Source organism: Moschus berezovskii, chromosome 2 (genome assembly GCF_049115385.1).
Source record: "Moschus berezovskii isolate FMDL1 chromosome 2, NW_MosBer_1.0, whole genome shotgun sequence".
In the NCBI taxonomy this organism is placed as follows: Eukaryota; Metazoa; Chordata; class Mammalia; order Artiodactyla; family Moschidae; genus Moschus; species Moschus berezovskii.
Genome location: NC_142461.1, coordinates 51,887,095 through 51,910,977, shown reverse-complemented (window position 1 = coordinate 51,910,977; position 23,883 = coordinate 51,887,095). Strand labels below are relative to the sequence as shown.

Here is a 23,883-nt window from a genome sequence, read left to right as displayed (position 1 = left end):
TCGTCTATGTCTACACTTTTAACCAGCAAACACACATGATCCTTAGAGCCAGTACGTAAATCGTGAGGGGAAATTCCAAGAGTGGAATTCTGGTAAATCAAATCCAGTTATTTATTGCATTCATAATCTTTTCTTATAATAGAAGCTACAAAAATATTTGACATACAATATAATACTGAAAAGATGATATGCTCACAGACAAAACGTGGAAAAGGAATGCAGGAAAATAATCTTAATTCCACTTGTCTAAGGGAATTTTTAAAAACAATGTATATAAAGTGATGATATATGACATTCAAAGCATAAGTCTATTGTTGCTGTTGTTCAGTCACTAAGCCATGTCTGACTCTTGCAACTCCATGTACTGCGTATAGCACACCAGGCTCTTTTGTCCTTCACTATCTCCTGGAGTTTGCTCAAATTCATGTTCATTGAGTTGGTGATGCTACCTAACCATCTCACCCTCTACTGCCCTCCTGTCTTGTACTGAGGAGAAAATATTTGACATAAAACATTCCTCTTTTATTTATTTAACCTGCAACCAAAAAGGAAAACAGAGAGTATTCCTTTTTTCTATTTTGGTTAGGTTATTGGAGAGCCCTCATGTGGTTACCATGGGTCACTGCAAACCAGCAAAGTAGAGTACAGTAGAGCTTTTAATTCTTAATTCTGCCCATTTTCTCTGGGCATTTCATGTATAGAAATCAACTCTCATATATACCCTAATTTTAAAGAAGATTAGAGAGGATCACAACCTCATAGCCCAGGCCGGAGATTTTCATCTAATCCAGCAATCCTCGCTTAAGAAACTTCCCTACCTTTAACCCAATTTTAATCCCCAATTAAAATCTCAGGGACAGAAAAAAAAAAGCCTGGCAGGCTTCAGTCCGTGGGGTCGCAAAAGTCAGACACGACTGAGTAACGGAGCAAAAGTTACATTCATTTCTTCCTATGAAGTTGCTATCAGGTATGCCAAAAGGCTCACCATCACCCTCCCTCTGTATTGCATTATGAATCTTCTCTCCTCACCCACTGAACTTAAAAAAAAATCTAATTCTTCAACCTTTCCTCTAATGTTCTAATTTTAAACTTGCAATTTAGGTTCTATTTGTTTCCAGAGAAGCCCTGTCAACATTCCAGTACTTTTCAGCCTCCAAATGATAGTCTCAAACTAGAAAAACAAGGCAATAAGAAAGAGCCAGCAGAATTCAACAAATCCCACATCCTGAATTCCTAGCAACCAACAGGTCAGTTGCTACAGCTGGACTCACCTCGCCTGCGCTGTGGCTGCGCTGCCTGGTCAGGTGTTGCCGATGCACCAGTGCGCTCGTGGGTCTGCTGCTCTGAAGCGGGAGTCGGGGATCGATGAAAGTGGTGGTTCGGGAGTTGTGGTCAACAAAAAATGCCTAGGAAGCAATGCATTGAGTCAACAGTCCATATAGACCACAGACTTGTCCTATCGTTTCACACATTCAGGAACAGACCCACTTTGGAGTAATAACCTTAGCTCTGTTTTCTCGTAATTTCAAATCTTCGGGAGAATTACTCCTTCCTCTCTCAGGACAGACTAGAACACGGGAGCAATGCTTAGACTAGATTCAGAGTGAAGAGAGCAGGAAGGAACACGGTCCCTGTGTTTAGGAAATACTCTTAAGAGCCAATCAAAGTTAGGATCTTAGAAAAAAATCACCTGATTGGACATTTGGGCTTCTCTTAATTGATGCTAAGTGCATACTGCTATGGGATATTACCAAGTTCTTCTTTCAAACATCATTGACTTCTCTTGTCCTTTTATGCAGTCAGCTACCAAGCCCTCTCCCCATTTTCCCAATCTAGAGTCTCCTCTATTTGCCCCATCCCAGCCTGGCTACCATTCACTCCACTATTTCAGGACTTTCTCTTAAATGTAAAACTATTAATAGTTTCTCGGTTGTTTCACATCTCTAACAACCTTGATTCACTGAATTGGCACCTCGCTATGAGAATATATTTTTCTAAAAACTTTGACTATATCTCCATTCCAGTCCAAAGCCTCTACTGGCTACCTGTTATCTACAAAAAAAAAAAAATTCCAACCCTTTGGTCACTTTCCTAAGACTCTTTCAAGTCTCCTTATTTGCTCTTCCAGTTTAGTCATCAGTCACACATCTAAATTCTATCACATTCAATGACTCTGGGCAAGTCACTTAAGTTCTCTGGGCTACAGATTTCTTATAAAAACATGTCTCCCTCTCTCCCTCATTCATAACAAACATTTCTCCCCCATAATGTGACAGGAGGGAGGAAACCATGTCTGACACATTTACTGCAGAATCCCTAGTGACATGAAATCATGAATGAGCATAAGCCATTTCCCTCAGTTTTGCAGTAAAGTCTGCAAGCAATGTAGAAAGGCCTTTTAAAATTCTTTTTAATTCTAAAGCTCTTCACAAGAGCTATTTTTCATTATCAGTAAGAACCAAATGGTAGTAAGTTTTCAAAGAAAAATTCATGCAAGGCAATAATGAAGCCCATTATCTCAAGGACAATTAAAAATGTAAGTTTTCCTTAACCAGGTAAAGTTAATTAGGTCATCAAAGATAAAAAGGACTATTAGGAAAGCCTGGAAACTCATTACTTATTAAAATGTCAGGACACAAGCTATATGCTAAATAACCTAAGCAAAATAGAACTGACAACTCAAACTGATGGAGCTCCTTTAACAAAGTACTATACCTGAAAGACTAGGAAAGAATACATCTAGATAAATCCCAGGGGAAGATGGTATATTTATGCCAATTTAAAAAATCACCTTTCCATTATGAAACAAAATGTTTCTCTAGATACAGAATCAGGAAACAGGGCACAATAATTTGTAAGTAGCTCCCAAATAGGCGGATAATGAATTCTTTCAAAAATAACCTTAAGCAGAAAGTGCACTAGAAACAAAGCAGAGAAATAACCAGAACCAGAATTGTTGGCCCTTTTCTCAATGTCTGATTTCCAGGTACAGAGATTAGATTAAATGGAAGTCATGTAGGAGATGGTGTCATCAAACTTATATCCCTGGGTAATGTTCCCTTTTTTCATAACCTACCAGGTGGAATGTCTTACTTCTCTGATCCTGTTTTTAAAAAAAAGTACATCAATTGTAAACCCTACACAGGCTTGTACTGACAAGCTCTGGTCTCAAATGTGACACCAGTTCCTGTTTGATTTGAGCTTCTAATCAACATCTGGATATTACTTCTGCCACTATTTAAAATGTCATAAAATAGAAATTCAATTATTTTTATAAGTAGACATTTCAAAATAATATCATATCAATCTCACATCCTCTTTAAGAAGATTAAGCTCTTATTACTTACAACAATAATATGAACCATGCTAAGGGGAAAATGCAAAGAGTACTAAAATAGAATTGCCTACTTACTCTACCTAATTTCTTAGGCATGTTTTGAAGGTGCAGGTGGCCATTTAGAGGTAACAATGATGCACCTGTAATTGTAAGGACAAATGGGTGTGTACATCTAGGTCAGTTGTGATTTACATGGAATGTCACAGTATAATTTGATGTTAAGAGGTTAGTCTAAAATCCATTCTCTAAAGAATTATACTGTAAATGTCCTCAGGATAGGGACTCCTTACTCACCCTGTTCTCTCTGATATCTTTTAGGGCTATGTCTGGGAGAAAGAGGGTGCTCAGAAAATAAACTTCCAAAAACTTGAATAGCAGACTCTTGACCAAAATGCAAGAAGACAAATGACAATGAACTAACCAAGTATTAAAAATCACATTTTTTTTTTTACATAAGCATAGAAAGACTGACAAGTTTGAGAAAAATAAATGAAAGAAGTGTGTGTGTGTGTTGGGTAAAACATGTGGAGAACTGAAGACTACAAAACCACAAATAAGATAGAAGGTTTCAAAAAAATCTCAAATGAACATGTGTAAACTACCAAGTTAAAACTTGAGAAGTCGAAGACAAAGTAGTGATTAAATACTTGCGATCCAGAAGGACAAGCGTGGGTCTGAGCCCTAGCTCCACTAGTGACATCAGTTCAGTTCGGCAAACTACTTCTTCTTTATTTTTTTTCTGTAAGAGGATGATTATTCATTTAATCCTTCATACAATTTCTCTACATTTTTTAACTTCCTATTAAGTTTCTATATACCAACAAAGGTATATTCTGAAGGCAAAAGGAGAAGAGGGCAGCAGTGGATGAGATGGTTGGATAACATCACCAACTCAGTGGACATGAACTTGGGCAAATTCCGAGTGTCTACTTTTACCATAGCTTTAGTGTCTAGGTTTAGCATAGTGTCTAGGTTTGTCATAGCTTTCCTCCAAGAAGCAAGCATCTTTTAATATGATGGCTGCAGTCACCATCCATAGTGATTCTGGAGTCCAAGAAAATAAAATCTGTCACTGCTAACACTTCTTCCCCTTTTATTTGCCATGACATGATGGGGCTGGATGCCATGGTCTTCATTTTTTGAATGTTGAGTTTTAAGCCAACAGTCTTCTTTTAAACTACTTCTTTAAACCACAATTTCTTTTCTGTTAAATAAGGACAGTAATGCCTACATCAAACAAAGGTAAAATGAGATGGTTCATACAAATTTTTGAACATAGTCTCTGTGACCCCTTAAATGTGACTTACTAATATTACTATTATTATTACTAATAATAGTTTTAACTTCTGAGACATTTTTCTAAAGATCATAATTTTTCTCCCTACAGTCTATACACCAAGATCAAAAAAAAAAAATGGTGGAGAACCAGTAAAGCTGTACTTCCCAGGCTCCTTCTAGCTCTGTATGGCCTAGATTAAGTTCTGGCCAATGAGATACAAACAGTGTGCCACGTGATACTTCTGGACAACCTCCTTGCAAGGAGATTTTCACAGCATGAAGTCCTCCTTCTGTTCTTCATCCATTTAGCTTCCTAAAACAAAGACATGAACCATAGAGAGCTCTAGCAGCCATACTGAACCTTGAAGAGTTTGGCTTTTAAGACTGAGTGGCCAAGCAAAAAACTGTAAGGAGCTAGGGCTCTTACAATTTAAGGAACCACCCTAAAACCTACAGAATGCCTACCTCTGAAGTTCTTCATATGAGAGAATAAAATCTTGCATATTAAACTTTGTACAGGTTTCTGTCACAGGGTAGCCAGACCAAATCGTAACTGATGCACTGTCTCAGCACAGATGAACACATAAGCCAGCTACCAACATTATAAATAAGATTTTTCATTATTTCATAAATAATGATATCTTATTGTTGTTCACCTTTAATACAGTTGGGTAATGGTTCAAGGTTTAAGTGAAACATAGCACTGGGAAAGAATAAAGCTGACATTTGAATCCATCTTCCTGACTCCAAAGCCCAGTGAGCAGTGCCTCCTTCCCCTCTCATCTTTTCTTATTTCTCCTCTTTTTTTCCCATTCTTTCTTCCTCCTGTTTTTCCTTTTGATGTTCTTCTCACTCTCCTCACACCTCACATAGTACTTGAGTTTAGAAAAACATTTACATATTTATTGAATTAGGCCGACAGTAACATTCACTTTCAACACTGACAAGCCCACGACTGATGCTGAACAGCACACTGCACTTCCTGTGCACAGTCCGCGGACTGCTACCCTGCTGGATTCAGGGCTGTGGGTGGGGGAGAGGCGCTGGTCTGTATTCCACAAGGGGCTCAGATTCAGAGAAGATGGAATGTGTATATTGTTTACATGAGCTTTTTAAGTCTGCCAGATACCTGGGGAAAGTCCCTATTAAGACCTCTTTCGAAGCCGCGCCTAGTGCACCAGCACTGGCTAAGGGCAGCACTCAGAAGCAACTTCTCTCAGCATGAGCTTGGGCTCTGCTCTGTTAACTGTGTGACCCTGGACAGTGTTTTGCTACATCCACATAAAGGAGATGACTCAAGTCCCAACTGAGTCGTGGAAAATGTACTCTACTTTAACATGAAGAAGAAAGCATAAACAAATACCACCCAGAATTTACTTGCCATTTCTATTTGTGATGCACAAATCAATTATGTCACAAAAGTGGATCATGTTCCCACAGGATATCCTAAGTAGCTCAAGTCAGTAACAAAGCTGACTACTTTTTTTCTTTTTTTAATTTAATTTGGGTCACTTTTTATGTCATCATTCTTGAGTGATCTGCCTTTATTTATGACATTTTCTACCATGTATTAATAAATACAGACTAAGGATGCAGACCACATAGAAAAAGCAATTGTATCAAAAAAACGAATCTTTTTCAGATCAGCCACTAGCTAAGCAAAATTTGAAAACATAGAGTCACTACTGTTAAGTTTCATTAAGGAAATTCACTCAAGCTTCCCCATGCTGGATCAACTAGAACTAATAATATAATAAAAAACTGAAAGGAATGCAAATATCCAAAATCAAATCTCATTCTAAAAACTTCTACCCTTTCACTGCTTCAGGGCATGGTCAGAGTCAGAAAATATGAGCTGGTTGGAGCCAAGTGGTATTTTAGTGAGGCCAAACAAAATACACTTCTCTCTTTACACAATTCTTTTTTTAAGTTTCTATTATTTTAAGAAAAGAAAAAGCCATCAGTATTTGTGAAGAAATACCAACCTCAGGCTCAACAAATCTAAGTCACAGAAGTTTGAAATTGTTTCCAGTTAACATTTTGCCAAACCAGGAATCCATGTTAAAAGACCATGTAAAAAACAAAATAAAACAAAAAGCACTTGTAACTATGCTACAGAAAGACAGACATCAGATCTTCTTTCTTTCCCTAAAAGAACAATTTAAAGATTAGAAGTGCTACATACTGAATTTGTTCTAACTTCTAGTTTATCAACTCTATAAAATCTTAAAATGCTCAAAAAAGTTAATTGTAATCTAATTTCTATAAAGATTTTAATTTACTCACACATTCTCTCCCTTCAAAAATTTAAATCTCCTCTCAGCTCCTGGTCCCCTCTCTAGCATTTCCCCAATTATAAGGAATAAACATGCCATTATTTTCTCTATATTATATACCAGACAGATCTCTGTTACCAAATGATAGATGAAAAGGCCTGAATGATATAGTTTATTATAAGTAAAAAACAGTCATGCTAACATTTTCTACCATTTGGTTCATTTGAGGGAATGAGTGGTCATAAATATCTCATGACATCTGTATCAATCACAAAAAAGTTAAAGTTACTTTGTTAAATTGTGATGATCAGAGAGCTAAAGTCGATAGGAGAGAAAAACAAGGATGCAAGGCACTGGGTTAGAGTTCTGGAAACAGCTGATCAGTTAGTAGCTGTGGATAAGTAAAACATTCCCCACACTTCATACATAAATGTTAGCTCAAGGCAGGGCAGGGCAGGGGGGAGGCAGATTTTGTGTTGGGAGTGGTGGTATTTAGGTGTTAAGACATATAATACAGGGAAGCCAGTGACATGCTGGGGATGGCTTGGACCAGCTTTCATGAACTCATGGTGAAATTTCAAGGAATTATGGTAGCTGGTTGATGATGATGCTGGCAGCCTGAAATTGGCTATGATGAGAGAATTTACAACATGGAAAATGGCAAATGCTACAGATCAGCCCTCTTCCCCACCACCCCTAAGGAGCTGGTTGCTAAGCATTTACCACTACAGAAAACCAAGAATGAAGTTATCTAAATCAGTACATTTTAGGTAATACAGAAGGGCATTACCATGAAATCTGAAGATAGTATACTACATTTTTTATAAAGATCCAATGCTGGTCAGAGGACAACTCTTTAAAAGCAAAAGGCAAAGGCCATCTTCACATTTGAGCAGTTCCTTCAAGACTCCATGGTACTAGCATTTTATTCAAAAATACATTCGCAAAACTAAACTCTGCTCTATTCTCTCATTCAGAAAGGTATACAGCCTCAGAAGATTCTTCACTTAGGCCTTTGTGTGCATTTGCAAGAGTTACCTTTTGGTCTAACAAGTATGTACCCCCTTAAAAATAAGTAAGAGACCCTCTAAAAGTGTGCTATTTAAAGTTTAATTTCATTTCTACTTGGAGTGCTATGTAATTGGAGGTGATTAAACCAGATCACCACCACAAAGTTATTAGCTGTTTCAAAGTAATTAAAGAGATGCACCACAAAAATAAGAAACACAGTGCTCTAATAGGCAAAAAGAAAAAAAAACAAAAACAAACCATAGTTTTCCAAGTGTAGAACTTACTCAGCTAAAAGACTTTTGGGATTCACTTGAAACCTCCAAATATGAAGTTGCATTATACTCATTAAGATGAACCTGACCTCATAAACTGTGGCCATGAGCTTCATACAGGATTTTAACCAGAGTCTATGTCATCACTTGGGCAACTTCTCCAGCCACACAGGCTACTAGAGTATGGTAAAATGAGAATCCTCAAGCAGGCTAGGACTGTGGTAACTTTCCTGGTACAAATGTTTTCTCTCTTCTAAAAAGCTATCCTAACCATAACTGCTACTTGCCATGGTCATTCTACTTGCCAAGTTGAACATTCAGACCACACTGATACTCAACCCCCCAACCTGACATAAAAAGTCACAATGTCCTAGAGTTACAAAGCTTGGCTTTAGAAAGCTTTGGGAAAGGACGTTTCACGTTAAATAAGGAGATGGTTACCATTTTACATTTTTCTTTAAAGAACCCATAACATTTATATCACTTTTTTTAAAGTCCAAAGTTTCTTAGCATTTCAATTTAGGCTCAAGTAGAATGATCTGGGGAAAGCACCTGTGAGAGAGCCCCACAGTACTCTACTGTTTGACAGTACAAAACAAAGAAGCAGGAAAAAAGGGTTATTCCATATTTGCCATCTGAAAGGGGAGACAAAAAACAAACAACACTTTTTCCAAAAATTAAACCAAACAATAAGTTCACTATATAAACTTAGGAAATGTCAAGCTTTGTCATAACTTTCTAACTGTCCATGTCTTTTGAATCATTATTCTCTGTTATCCTTAACTCTCCGCAATAGTGCTTCCACAGATTTTACTCCACTGATATTGATCTGTGATGGTGAATTTTATGTGTTAACTGGGCCAGTGGGTGCCAAATGATATTCTGGATGTGTCTGTTGGTGTTTCTGGAAGAGATACACCTTTCAATCAGTAGCCTGAGTTAAACAGATGGTCCTCCCCAACGTGGGTGAAAGTGAAAGTGTTAGTCACTCAGTCCTGTCTGACTCTTTGTGACCCCATGGAATGTAGCCCTCCAGGCTCCTCTGTTCATGGGATTCTCCAGGCAAGAATACTGGAGTGGGTTTGCCATGCCCTCCTTCAGGGGATCTTCCCGACCCAGGGATCAAACCCAGGTCTCCTGCGTTACAGGCAAATTCTTTACCATTTGAGCTACCTGGGAAGCCCTCCAATGTGGGTGGGCCTCATAAAATCATTGAAGGTCAAAACTCTGAGTAAGAGGGACCTGCGTTGGCCTGACTGAGTAGGAACATTGGAGTTTTCTTGAGTTTTGGGTCGTGAGCCTGCTGGGTGCGCACACTTGGGTTTTGTATTGGATCTTATACCATCAGCTCTAGTGTGTGTGTGTGTGTGTGTGCGTGCACTTGTATCTAATACAGGGTTCCTCAATATTTTCCCATTACTTCTTCAAAGGAACCAAACATACCCACTCAGTATGTGTTCTTTTTTCCATTTCTTTACGTAGGTGTTTTCCTTCCTTTCCCATGCCCTGTTTTCTCTCCTCCACAATCTAATTTTATAAAAATCCTACTTATCATTTAGGGTTCAGTTCAAATCCAATCTTTACTATGAAAACTCTCCAGGTATTCCATTCCAGAAATGTCATTCTGCATCTATACTAGTGCATGATGCCTATTCTGTGTTTTCATAATACAAATCAGAGGCACTGAAGTAGAACAGTCTTGGGGAGGGTGCCTAGTGGTTTTACACAGGAAGGGCATGATTCTGTGCAAATGCATGGATCTGATTTCAGTTCTGGTTCTAAGAAGAAAGCTACTTCTCTTGTGAAGGATGTTTCTAAAATGCTATCTTCATGACCATAGCTTATAGAGTATGTAACCACCACAGAAGAAGGCCAGTAATCTAGCAAGAGACAAATCTAGCAGAGAGACCACAATAACAGAGGACTCTCAGTAGAGAAACTGACAATGTTCTGGGTCATTACACAGGTTTAAGGCAGAAGCAAACACTTGAGGGCAGACTACCCTGCACTGGTCAAGAACAATACGGACAAAAGGAACAAGAACAGTAAAGTGACCCCTATTGTGACAAAATCATTTTGTTGGACCACCTTGGTTAAGGGAGATCAGCAGGCTGTTAAGAGGAGACATGGGACACTACACTAATTCTACACTGCATCTTTGATAAGTCACTGTGTCTTCCCATTCGAGAAAGGATTCAGCCATCAATAACAAATCTTTATCATTTTCATAAAAGTCTAAATTGAAACTGTTTAGTTATTGTTCTAGATTCTTGCTTCAACCTAATCGTTCAAATCAAGATTTTAGTGAGCTGGGTAGGAATAACCAGGTGAGTAGCATTCCTGACTTAGTGTGCTATGTGGTCCATTTTATTCTGTAGGTGTCTTCATAATCCATATTTTTGCTTTTCCCAAACTAAGTAATAAAACTCTAGAGATTTTTAATTGTACTGCTTTTATTTTCTACACTATAAGTAATAAGTCAATTACTGAATAAATTGTGTTAATTATAATCATAATTTTTTTTTTCCATTTGTTATCCCATGATTATCTAAGTGGATGCCAACCACAGCCCCAGGAGCTGGACAGGACAGGTTACTAACTCTCGCTTTAGAGAAAACTGAGGTTTGTCGAAGTTAGATCAGACAGTGATGGATCCAGGAATCCTGATCCATTGCAGCATAATTTCCTCAAATTCTTCAAATTAACAAAGGGAAGGAAGAAAAGAAAGGAGTGAAGAAGGGAGGGAGGAAGAAAAGAAAGAAGAAAGGAGGAAAGAATAAAAGGAAGGAAGAAAGAACGAACGCTACTATGTTAAGTAACATTTGGTTTTCCTTATTAAAACTCATAATCTTCTACAGACATATTATCCCCATGAGCACATACTAATGACCAAACCCAGCCAAGAATCAGAAGCATTTTAACCAAGTCACATTTTAATACTACTGATGCATATTTCTTGCATAAATATAAAAAGTTTATATCAACACTGTAACCCAGATCCTAAATTACCCTATTTTTCCACAGTCCTGAGAGTGTACAAAAGTTTAAGAATTATTACAATAAGAAGAAAGAAGAGATTTTCTTTCTATACTGGCCTACTTTCTTTGTGTAAATGTTTTGTTTCAAATAAGACAAGTCAAAATGTGTCCTGTATGTTAGCTGAAAATCCTAGACTTTAGGTTCAACAAATATGTATATATAGATGTTAATCACAGTCTCATGAGGACTATTCTGCAGAAAATAAAACTTGGATTAATTGCTAGGATAAAAATAATTAAGAAAATCAAGTAGTGAAACAAAATACTAATTAAAACACAGTGTGGAATTGTGAACAAGATACTTTTCCAAATGTAATTAAAAGTAGAACTATATCATCTAATCCTTAAGACTAAAGAATCAAAGATCTATAAAATCTAGGAGCTAAAAAGGGAAACCTAGTCTTCCTCTCGGAGAAGGCAGTGGCAACCCATTCCAGTACTCTTGCTTGGAAAATCCCATGGGCAGAGGAGCCTGGTAGGCTGCAGTCCATGGTGTCGCGAAGAGTCGGACATGACTGAAGTGGCTTAGCAGACGCATGCACGCATGCAAATTTCAATAAAATGTGAACAATAATGATAATACCCAGCTCATAAACTGCCATGAGGTCGAAATAAAATAATCCATGAACAAATACCTTAGTGAAGTGCCTGGCACATGGACTGAGCCAAATCAATGTAGGTGTCATCACTGTCATCACCATCATAATCATCTTACTTAGAAGGCCTGATAGTCTGTTCTTACTCTTTAATTCATAGTCAATGTTAAAAGAATATTTTACTTCTCTTCTTTCATGTAAGTCAAGGACATTTTTCACCCTAGAACTCCCCCAAAAAGCACACCAGATCTAGAATTTGGTGAAATCTCAGCCAACTTAAACCCCTGGCCTTAAGTAATGAGAAGAAAAGTCTCTTCTAAATTGGAGACAGCTAAACTGCAGTACAAGCATAATCACTACCCTGTTCAAACATGTAATGTGAAAAATCCAAGACAACACATGGAATAAGAGAGGTCAAACCAGGCAAATCCTAGGAGCTACGTCCAGTGAGTGCACAGAAGGAGGGGCGGGTGGCAATGGGGAGAGAGCCTGGAAGCTTGCTTGTTTGTCCAAAGCAGAGATCACCGAAAAACTAGGAATCTACAGATGACAAATTCCATTCATTCATCAAACCTGTTTGGAGAATCTTCTATACGAATGGCACTGGGGTTGAAGAGGGAGTAATTAAAAAAAAAATAAACAGAAGAACTCTCAAGGAGGGGCTCATCTGCTTGGGAAGACAAAACAAGTCAACGGCAACGCCATGAGACACATAGGTATAGGCATCATAAAACAGTGCAAGGGGGACTGTGGGGATTCACTTACGCCTGGAGAGCCAAGAGCAATCCACCCACTCTGCTGCCCTTCGATGGTGTGTATGAAAGCCCCCACCCTCTCAACCATGGTAGGAGACCATACCACATGCTCCCAGAGCACCGTTTACTGCCTTCACTATAAGAGCTAGAAGATGTGTATTCACCTCCTCCCTGGTGAGAGGCAGGGTGACAGCATAGACTCTGGATCTGGATGGACTAATTTAAATCCAATTCTACCAGACAGTAATTATAGGACCTTGGTCAGCTCACTTAGCCATGCTGCGCTTCAGTTTCCTCTTCTAAAAAATATGGATTAAAAATAGCAGTTATGTACAAGGTTGCTTTGAGAATGGAAGGAATTAATCTAAGTGTATAGCCACATCTAGCACATATCGAGTAGTACACGCTACATAATACTACACTGTGAGCTTGTATCATAGTCATCACAGTGGCAGGCTTATAGCAGGCATTCGCAAGTGTGTTGAATGGCAAAACTAATGAAAACAAAAGGAAGATGCCGCACTTGAGAAAAGAAGATGGAGCCAAATTTCATAGGCCTGAGCAGCTAAATTTGACAACATTTCTCATGAGAACCACGTCTTTTCATGCAGGTAAGGATTTGGTCATCCTATTCCATGTCAATTCTAGAAATTAGTCATCACTGTGGGGAAAAAAAAACTCACAGTATTTAATAGGTTTTGATGCTACATTAAATGGGAAAAAAGTTTACTCCCTTTAAACATTCTAGAGGTAAAGCAATACATCAAAAAGGGGCAGTTAAAATTTCAGGCTAGTAGAAAACCTGTTAACGACGAAGGATGGGAGCTATGATTTTTAAAGTACAGGCACGGCAAGAGCCTCTCCCAGATGTTCTTTCAAGCTATTTTTCTTTATTGGAAGTCAGTCATTTGTAAAGAATGGATGAGGGGAAGCACAGGGAGATATACCTGTTTTCATTAAGGTATCCAGCTTAGCTAAAAATCTTATTAAAGTCTTAATGCACAAAGCAGAGGAATTCGGCTAAAGTGATCATCTTCCAAGACTGTCTGGTAATTCATTCTGTCCACAAGGCCAGGGGTCCTTCCACATCTTTCATGCCACACATCATTCAAAAGAAAAGTCACCAGCAACCTGTGAGGTCAGCTATCTCCCAACTCACACTCAATGCTCTTAACAATGCTTACAACTTTAGGCTGAAACCCTACATATGTCCAAACCCTCAGGGAAGAAGATAAATGGTTATATTACCCACACAGTCGAGATAATGTTTACCTCTGTTTAACCATCGAAACTTTTATAAAAGTGATGAGACAGAACTTGTTCTTAAGAATACATCGTAACTCATCTTAAATAGTATTCTAAGTTCAACTTAAACTCTTCTCAAGGTTTAGGTGTTATTAATAAGAAGCTCTCTCCTGAAGCATGTCTGGCAAGTTATGACTGGCAAGAAAGGAACCTCACCTTCCAGGTCTGCACGATAAGTTCCCAATTCCCTTCAGCTAAGGACACAAAATGACTTAAGATGTTAAGTCTCTGCACAGAGCAGAAATACATGCAGTATTATCTCAACTTGGGTTTTTCCCTGGACCTGTGGTTTCCTAATGAGCATAGATCCCCATGACATCAGGAAAAATACTGTCAGAGTTGAGAACAGAGCTGATTCTTGGTCTGCTAATACTCTTTTACATGCAGGCATAATACCATCAGTATTTTCCATCGTCCTTTCTTGGACTACCTGCACAATTTCCATTTAGTAGAATGTTTACAAACACTTGGCACTAGCAAAGTGCCATCCTCCTCGAGAAAGAAAGAGCACAGGAACTGCCAAGTGTCCCTGAAGGTTCCCCGTGTCCTGGAAAGGCTTCCCTGCCATCCCACCTGACTCTGATATACCGCTATTCTACCTGAGGTTTAGGGACCTAATCACAAATCCATTCTCTTTCATCTATTCTGAACTTCATGCTTACCACTTCTAATCTTCTCTGGATGGACAGGGAGGCCTGGCGTGCTGTGATTCATGGGGTCGTGCAGAGTCGGACACGACTGAGCGACTGAACTGAACTGAACTGACTGAAAAATTTTACAAAACTTAGATCAGTAGTTTCAATGAAAGTCTGAGGGTTCCTCCTATGCATTAAAATGTATCCATGCAATTTATAATATCAATTTTGACTGCTTCTAAGTTCTCAGATAAGACTGCTGGAAGCTGAGTTCAGGATGAGCAAGATACACTGTGGTATTTTTGCTAGAGGGTACTTTAGGGAAGAATGGAATGCACTGAGTACTTTCCACATTCCACTCACCTTGAATGCTCTTCCCTGGTATGGTTTATTTCTCACTTCATTTACGTCTGCGTGCCTGCAGAGCTTAATTTGTGAGTCGTTCCCCAGACACCCTCTATAAAATAACTCTCCACTCCTGCCTTTTCCTAGACCCCATATCCTGCTTTTCTTTAAATCAAAACTTTAATCAGCTCTTAGCATGCTTGGTATTTACTTGTCCATTGGCCATCTCTTTCCATTAGAAAGTTCTATGGAGTAGTTGGCTGCTCTGTTTTGCACAGGTGTTCAATAAATATTTGTTGAATGAAAAAGTCAAGTATAGTTATTGTAAATATTTTGTCAACTTAATCCTCCCCACACTACAAGTCACGTATTTCAAGTATTTTTACAGACAGGGAAACTGTTGGTTGGTTTCTCAATACTTGGAGAGCATAATATGGTGTTTAGGAGCAAAGACCCTTGAACCAGACTGCATGGGTTAGAGCCCAGCTCAGACATTGCCCATCTCTAGTCACTGGGCAAGCTGCTGAACCATTCTGCACCTGAACTCTGCATATGTAAATAGCAATAGTAACAATAGTACTATCTTACAGAGTTATTGTGGAGAGCTTAAACATAAAGAACTTAAATAGTTCATGGCTCCTAGTACATGCTGAACAAGAGTTAAATAAACAAAATCTTGGCTGAGAAAAACCTTAATAAGAATTACTAACTTTTTCACTTTGATTTCTTACTCATACAACAACGTCCTGATAGTAACCCAACTTTCTGATTCATTTGTCTAAGAAGGAAGTGCAGATGTGGTTAACTGACCTGTGTGAGAGTTACGTATTTCTCCTCATAAATTAATCAATCCTTGAATGTTGTTTAATGTGCTAACAAAATCAGGGTTTTGAACCAACAAGACTAAGGCCCAAACCCGGATGGTGTCACAGACACACCTTGTGTTGTTGCTTAGCAACCTCCTAGCCACCTTCTCCAAACAATGCCACAACTTGTATTCAACTACCCACAACACAGCTAGGAAAAGGAAGTATCATTGCCTAAGAAATCTCTTCTCTAATCAGTAGAAAATGGTGAGAGATTACAGTTCAAAGAATATCCATGCAAAGTGGGTGTTTTGCCCATCAAGTGCCCTGACTCCCATACACTTGAATATACCACTTCCAAAAAGGGTAGCAACTGCTGATGGTAACAAACAACCTACTTGTCCAGGAGATGGAATTTTTCCCCTCACAAAGGACTTTCAGCCTTCACTTGATGGGTAGAGCCAAGTGCCAAAGTCACAAGGTCACACAGTCATGTGGTGGCTTCCCCACAGCCACTCCTACAAATTACCTTGCCCTGATGATCGTGTTTCATTTCCCAGCCCCTTGGCAGCTCCAGTTGTTTGTTTGCAAACATGTTGAGGAATCCCACGAGGTCCCGGTTATGCTGGTAGCGTTCAAAGTGGTGGGTGTCCCGCCGGACTTTGGTGATCATGTGCTTCAAACATGTGTTGTTTGTAAACATGCGGTAGGCACTCTGGAGAGAAGGATGGGAAACCATGTTAATCTGCTTTGTGACATGCAAAAGCAACACATAAACTCCCATGGACATATTTAATCTTCGGATGGTATACCATATTCAGTGTAACTCTAGACCCACACAGGAGACAAAGCAAAATAATTTTGATTAAAGTAAAATAGACTACAGAAAGTCAGGGAGTCTTCACTAATGAATCTAGTTTTCTAAGGAACAAGAATGCTGTAGAGTTTCATTCTACAGGAGATGTAAGACCTTAAAGATGATTTCAGGCAAAACCCACACAGTCAAAATTACACCATGCAGGAAACAAATATACCACCTCACAGAGAGCCCCAACATAGCCAGTATTTCCTCCAGCACAAGATCTCTGGCTCTTTGGGTGTATGCCAATGAAACAGTTGGCACACAGTTAGGAGCCAACTTGTATAGAAAAATGGCCATAAATCTGAATATTAGAAGTACATGCAATGGGCTGAGTAGTTCTCACTGAGAGTCAGATTCAACTGAGACCACAGCAAATTAGAGTTTTTCATCTCACTTGTGCTTAAAAGCATAATCTTAGTAAATAGAATAGCAAGCAGAATTACCTAGACTGTATAGCTCAGTATTTTTTATCTTTTTTCCATCTCTAGTCTTCCTGTACACACACACACGCACATACTCATACACACACATTACCTATACATGGCTAAATTTACATGATTGAAATACACATTGAATAAAACTCCATTATACCAGCACACATAAAAAAGTGATTGTTCTGTAAAATGTCATCAGTGTCATCTTCTGATACTTAAAGAAGAATCCAGAAAAAAAAAGACCATAAGCCATGGGCTGTCCTCATGAGTCAGTCAATAGATACTCAACACAGTACCATGTGCCAAGCAGTAGAAAAGGAGTAACTGTATAGGCTATTTCCTTGAAGGAATGTGATATTCATGAAACTGACCCACCATGAGGGATCTCTCCTGGAACGCTATTCTCCTCAGATAGATTCAAAAGGCTTTGGATTCCTCCTACCTTTAGTATCCCAGGGATATCAGACTGAGTGTGGAGGCCTACAGGCTTTACTTTATGAGTTCTGTTATTTATTTTCTTTTAGACAGACCAAGGTAAACCCGAAAGAAATCAGAATCTCTGGAAATAACTTCACCTTAATAAACATTTACTGTGCTGGTTATTGAGAATAAAAGGTGAATAAGTAAGGCTAGTCAACAATGCTCCTGTCTTTCCAGAGACCCTCAGAATGTGTCACGTTGGGGTCAGACAATTCATTGCCGATGGGACTGCCTTCAAGAGCTTTCTTTCCTTTAGCATGATGAGCACAGCAATTGGCCATGTATGAAATGGTGGCTGCTCTCAGTTTGGGGTTCCTGGGTTTCTGAAGGACTCCAGGGATCAGAGAACCCTGACAACTCAATTTGGAATGAGAAACAGACCTCTGTTAGCTTAAGCCACTGAGACGCGTTGGTCACCATGACTGATGTATAACTCACACTACACAAAGTAACTTTTCTACAGTTATTCCGATTGATTTGCTATCATTAACCTTTTGCTTTGTATGGAAATTATTTTTCCCCTTTGAAAATGGAAGGCAGGAAGGTCAGACACATTAAACTCTACTCAAATACTAGTGTACTAGTTCCTTAGTACACCTGAGTAGAAAGTATTTTGAGATCACATTTCAACCTGATAGTCTAAATGAGAGGAGGTTTGACGGCTGTGAGAAATTATGAGGTTCAGAGTACAGAGCACTGCCAAAGCAGGCAGGCCCACGCAGGGGCTCTGGGCAATTAGAGCATGAGAGAATAAGAAAGTGATACCGTGAAAGCAGAGAAGGAGACTAATAAAAGAAGTCAGAGGCTGTCAGAGACTAACATTAGCTAACTAATAGTTTAGCCTGTGGCTGACCCTGCCTTGGAGTCTTATGCACAATCAACAAGGCATCTGTTTTCTGTATTTGGCTGCATGTTGCTGATTTATTTTCACACAAGCCATTGCAAGCATAGAGGCCGGAGATAACACTAGCCTCTGTGACAGCGACAGTAATGAACTTTCAAGTCATACTCCCTAATAAGTCTCTTTGGGAACAAATTATTGTGGGATAATTCTGTCAGATAAATCATTTCTAAACAGGTGTATCTCTTGTCACCCCCGCCTTAACCCTCCCCCACATTAAAATAAGTAAATAGGCCACATCCTGATTCTTTATCTGGGGCACCAGAAAGGCTCCTCACTCTGCTAAAGAAAAGCAGCAGAACTGCATTAGGGCAAGAAGCAGTAGTAATTAGGTGAAGGAACCCATCCCAGCCTCGGGCACGAAGCAATCCCCTGGGATTGGACAGCTCTTTAAGCACAGGAGACTTAAGGCTGGTCTGATAATTAATTACGTCCTTTCATCTTCCCCTCTCCACTCGGTGAAATGTGTAATATAGTGCCAAGTTCCACTGATCTCTGCAAAAAGCATCTACCAAAGTAAAATTTAAATATAAGAAAGATTTCTCTCATCAGTATCTAGCAAACAACCTTTAGAATCATGGCTTTTTCAAGTCTGAATAATATGCACATGATTATTAGGGTCTATATAAAACACATAAGGCAAACAGGAACATCCCTCTAGACTCCGGCTACATGTTAATAAAGAAACTACATATATACTTACTCACATATATATGTTTACTCATGTATGTTTATATATGTGGTATGTGTAACATATTTATACATGTCTATATTTATATCCAGGCTTCCCTGGTGGCTCGGTCGTAAAGAATCCGCCTGCAATCCGGGAGACCTGGGTTCAGTCCCTGGGTTGGGAAGACCCCTAGAGGAGGGCATGGCAACCCACTCCAGTATTCTTGACTAGAGAATCCCCATGGACAAAGGAGCCTATCAGGCTGCAGTCCATGGGGTCACAAAGAGTCGAACATGACTGAGCGACCAAGCATACATACATATGCTTATATACATATCCATCTATTCTATTTTTGAATATATATTTTATGTTTATTCAATATATATAGTATTGTTTTAAAATGTACATTATATATATGTATATACATACATATGACCAGAAGTATACTTATTCAGAAAATATTTATACTCCAGTTCATACAAAACTATGGTGAGGTTTCTAATCACAGCTCATGGATAGAGACAAAGAAAGTCATTCAATCTCTGCCTCAATTTGCTCAACTCTATGATGGGATACGGAGAAGGCAATGGCAAGCCACTCCAGTACTATTGCCTAGAAAATCCCATGGATGGAGGAGCCTGGTAGGCTGCAGTCCATGGGGTCGCTAAGGGTCGGACACGACTGAGCGACTTCACTTTCACTTTTCACTTTCCACTTTCACACATTGGAGAAGGAAATGGCAATCCACTCCAGTGTTCTTGCCTGGAGAATCCCAGGGACGGGGGAGCCTGGTGGGCTTCCGTCTATGGGGTCACACAGAGTTGGACACGACTGAAGTGACTTAGCAGCAGCAGCAGCAGCAGCATGATGGGATAATAGTAACTGCCCTGATTTCTTCATAGGCATGTGGGATTCAAATCCGGTGGAACAAAGGGTGTAAAAGTGCATTGAAGAGATAAAAATCACTGTAAAAATATAGAGTTGAACTAAGTACAAGGATATATAAGGGATCATACCTACCATCACTGTGTTCTAACAGATCAATGATAGTAGTAAAACTGTTTTCTACTTTCAGTCTTTGAAGATCTTGGGCAAGCATTCCACCTTCTATTAAGGGAAGAAGGGTCTCATAACCTCTTATTAATTATGTGCTAAGCCCTGTTCTAAACCCTGAGGATACAGAGATGAGCACAACCTAATCACTCAAAAGAATGGAGAGGGAAAATTACAGGGGAAGGTGGGAGAAAGGGGTTCACTGGAGGCAGAAAAGAGTTTGGGAAACAGAGGTCACAGTAACAGTGAAAATGCTAAAATACACTGATAAAACTAGCAGAGCTAAGAATTCAGTTCAGTTCAGTTCAGTCGCTCAGTCGTGTCCGACTCTTTGCGACCCCATGAATCACAGCACACCAGGCCTACCTGTCCATCACCAACTCCCGGAGTTCACTCAAACTCATGTCCATCAAGTCGGTGATGCCATCCAGCCATCTCATTCTCTGTTGTCCCCGTGTCCTCCCACCCCCAATCCCTCCCAGCATCAGACTCTTTTCCAATGAGTCAACTTGTTGCATGAGGTGGCCAAAGTATTGGAGTTTCAGCTTTAGCATCAGTCCTTCCAATGAACACCCAGGATTGATCTCCTTTAGAATGGACTGGTTGGATCTCCTTGCAGTCCAAGGGACTCTCAAGAGTCTTCTCCAGCACCACAGTTCAAAAGCATCAATTCTTCAGCGATCAGCTTTCTTCACAGTCCAACTCTCACATCCATACATGACCACTGGAAAAACCATAGCCTTGACTAGACGGATTTTTGTTTATCCTTTCTCTAATCCAAAACTCCCTTTCCCAGTCCTTTTGGTTGTTTCTTGTCTTATCATTCTAGTAAAGAAATAAACACTGCATGGTTGGATGAATGATCAACTGAGTATTAACTGAATTTCTTTGTGGAACTTCATTAAAATTACACTCCTGAGAGCTTAATGTGTTTTGTATGGTTAAGTGTTTGAAGAGTTAGAAGTGAAAAATATTGAGAAGAACCGAGAGGAAACGATTGCCACTTGGCAACAGAATAAGAAAATTATATGTCTTATCAATCAACCAACTTATCAATTAATTAATCACAATCAATGCAAGTAATAATCAAACCTCCTTTTTTGGGAGCAGGTTTTTTAAGTGTTATAGTGATCTTATGTCCAGGATTACCTTGCCCAGTCTTAATTTACTCTAAGTCTATTATTTCTAATAACACGTTAGTACATTATTGCTAAATAAAATCTTTCATTTCCCAGAAATCCTTCATCAAGAATAGGTATTCTGAATTCATGCTTGGAAAACATTATCACTGCTGCCATAGTTAATGTATACAAAGGCTCACAAGGAAGTGGATGTGAGCATCTGTATATATTATTCCCTAAACAAAATTTATTATAAACAAAATCAATTAATATTGTTTCTATAAGATATATGCTAGTATATGGAAATAGTCTTGTTTTAGGCAGTTTATCTTCACAATATTTTTAATCATAGGGACTTTATATTTTTCTCATCTGGCTAAGAAGTAAAATGGAGGGAAAATTAAACTTATTGACAAAACTAACTGTAATTATCAACTCATCTATTTTGCAATAGCACAAGTTTCTGACTTATAAGAATATATTTGAGTATTTTAGAACAATATTTTTCTTCATTAAGTAGAAAGGAGTTTATATGATAGAATTAAGGTGTTTCTAGAACATATTAAAAGCTAAAGTAGTAATTATTTAGTGCTTTCCTGGTGGCTCAGATGGTAAAGGTTGGCAAGATTCCCTGGATAAGGGAATGGCTACCCCCTCCAGTATAAAATAATCATTTGGTATGTATGTTGGAAAATTATTTAGTTGCATATAATGAAATGTATGTATGTTTGACAATTATTAGACAAACACGATCATCCCAAATATCAAAGACATGACACAAAGAATTAAATCTTGAGTTACCAGGGGAAATGGTTTAAGATAATTTTGGAAACAATCTGATCATAACCAGCAGAGGGCAGTAGAATATACCTTAAAGCAACTACAATGGAAAAATAGTAAAAACAAACACACACACAAACAAAAAACAGTACTTTGTTCCTCAAGCTTTCCTTTAGAGTTATGGCAACTATGTATCTACTTAATTTTTGTTCTTGTCAATAAATATGATTAGGTATCCACCAAAGAACTTTCAGAGCTAATAAATGAATTCAGCAGTCATAAGATACAAGATTAAAATACAGAAATGTTGCTTTTCTATTATTCACTAATAATGAGTTAAGAGAGAAAGCAAAAAAACAATTCTGTTTAAAACTGCCTCAAAAAGAGTAAAATACCTAGAATACACTTAACCAAGGATGTGAAAGACTTATGTCCTGAAAACTATAAAACATTGATAAAGGAAACTGAAAATGTTTAGAAAAGGAAAGATCCTCTGTATCCTTGGGTTGGAAGAATTAATATTGTTAAAATGTCCATATTAAGGCAATCTACAGATTTATTACAATCCCTATGAAATACCCATGGCATTTTTACATAGAACTAAAAAAAACAAAAAAAATCCTAAAATTTGTACAGAAGCACAAAAGACCATGAATTGCCAAATCAATCTTGAGAAAAAAGAACAAAGCTAGAGTGACCATGATCCTTGACTTCAGACTATGCACAAAGCTACAGTAATCAAAACAGTGTGGTGCTGGGCACAAAAACAGATACATAGATAAATGGAACAGAACAGAAAGCCAAAAATAAACCCACATACTTCAAGTCAATTAATCTATGACAAAGGAGGCAAGAGTATACAGTGGAGAAAAAACAATATCTTCAGTAAGTGGTGCTGAGAAACCTGGACATCTACATGTTAATGAATGACATTAGAACACTTCCTCATACCACATACAAAACTAAACTCAAAATGGATTAAAAACTTAAATGTAAGACATCAAATCATAAAACTCCTAGAAGAGCACAAATGCAGAACACTTTTTGACCTAAATCATAGAAATATCTATTTTTTGGATGTCTCCTAAAGCAAAAATAAACAAATGGGACCTAAACTGAGCATAAAAGCTTTTGCATAGCAAAGGAACCCTACTAAGTGGGAGAAAATATTTACAAACAATATGACTGACAATGGGTTAATATCCTTGACTAGAATATAAATTATATAATCAGATCATACAACTCAGTATCAAAAAATACAAACAACCCAATTAAAAACCATGCAGATGACCTAAACAGAATTTTTTCCAAACAATACTTACAGATAACTAACAGTGTTCAACATCACTAATCATAAGAGAAATGCAAATCAAAAGTACAATGAAATATTACCTCCTACCTGTCAGAATGGCTATTATCAAAATATCTACAAATAAAAAATGTTGGTGAGGATGTGGAAAGAAGGGAACTGTTGTACACTGTTGGTGGGAATGTAAATTGGTACAGCTGCTGTGGAAAAGTGCATGAAGGTTTCGTAGAAAACTAAAAATAGAACTACCCTGTGATCCAGCAGTTCCACTCCTGGGTATGAATCTGGGAAAAAACACTAATTTGAAAAGATACATGCACCCCACTGTTTACAACACTATTATTTACAATAGCCAAGATAAGGAAGCAACCAGTTTCCATCAACAGATGAACAGCTAAAGAAGACACAATTATCCAGCCATAAATAAATAATGAAATTCTGCCATTTGCAACAATGTGGATGGACCTAGACAGTATTATGCTTAGTGAAATAAGACAAAGACAAACACAGGATGTTATCACATAATACATGAAATCAAGAAAATACAAAAATGAATATATATAACAAAACAGAAATCACACAACAAAAAAGATGGTAGCTTGAAATTGGCCACAGT

At 38.3% G+C, this 23,883-nt stretch overlaps 1 protein-coding gene across 3 annotated transcripts in view; it reads right to left on the bottom strand.

Annotated features, from left to right (window-relative positions):
- The window catches only part of HECW2 (HECT, C2 and WW domain containing E3 ubiquitin protein ligase 2), a 446,193-nt gene that overhangs the window by 84,977 nt on the left and 337,333 nt on the right, over positions 1-23,883 (bottom strand). For all 3 annotated transcript variants that reach the window (XM_055397171.2, XM_088828674.1, XM_055397174.2), the window contains 2 exons: positions 16,184-16,369; positions 1,272-1,406 (listed from right to left, as the gene is read on the bottom strand). In XM_055397171.2, coding sequence (XP_055253146.2) covers positions 1,272-1,406; positions 16,184-16,369 — 321 coding nt within the window. The remainder of the gene's footprint in view (positions 1-1,271; positions 1,407-16,183; positions 16,370-23,883) is intronic.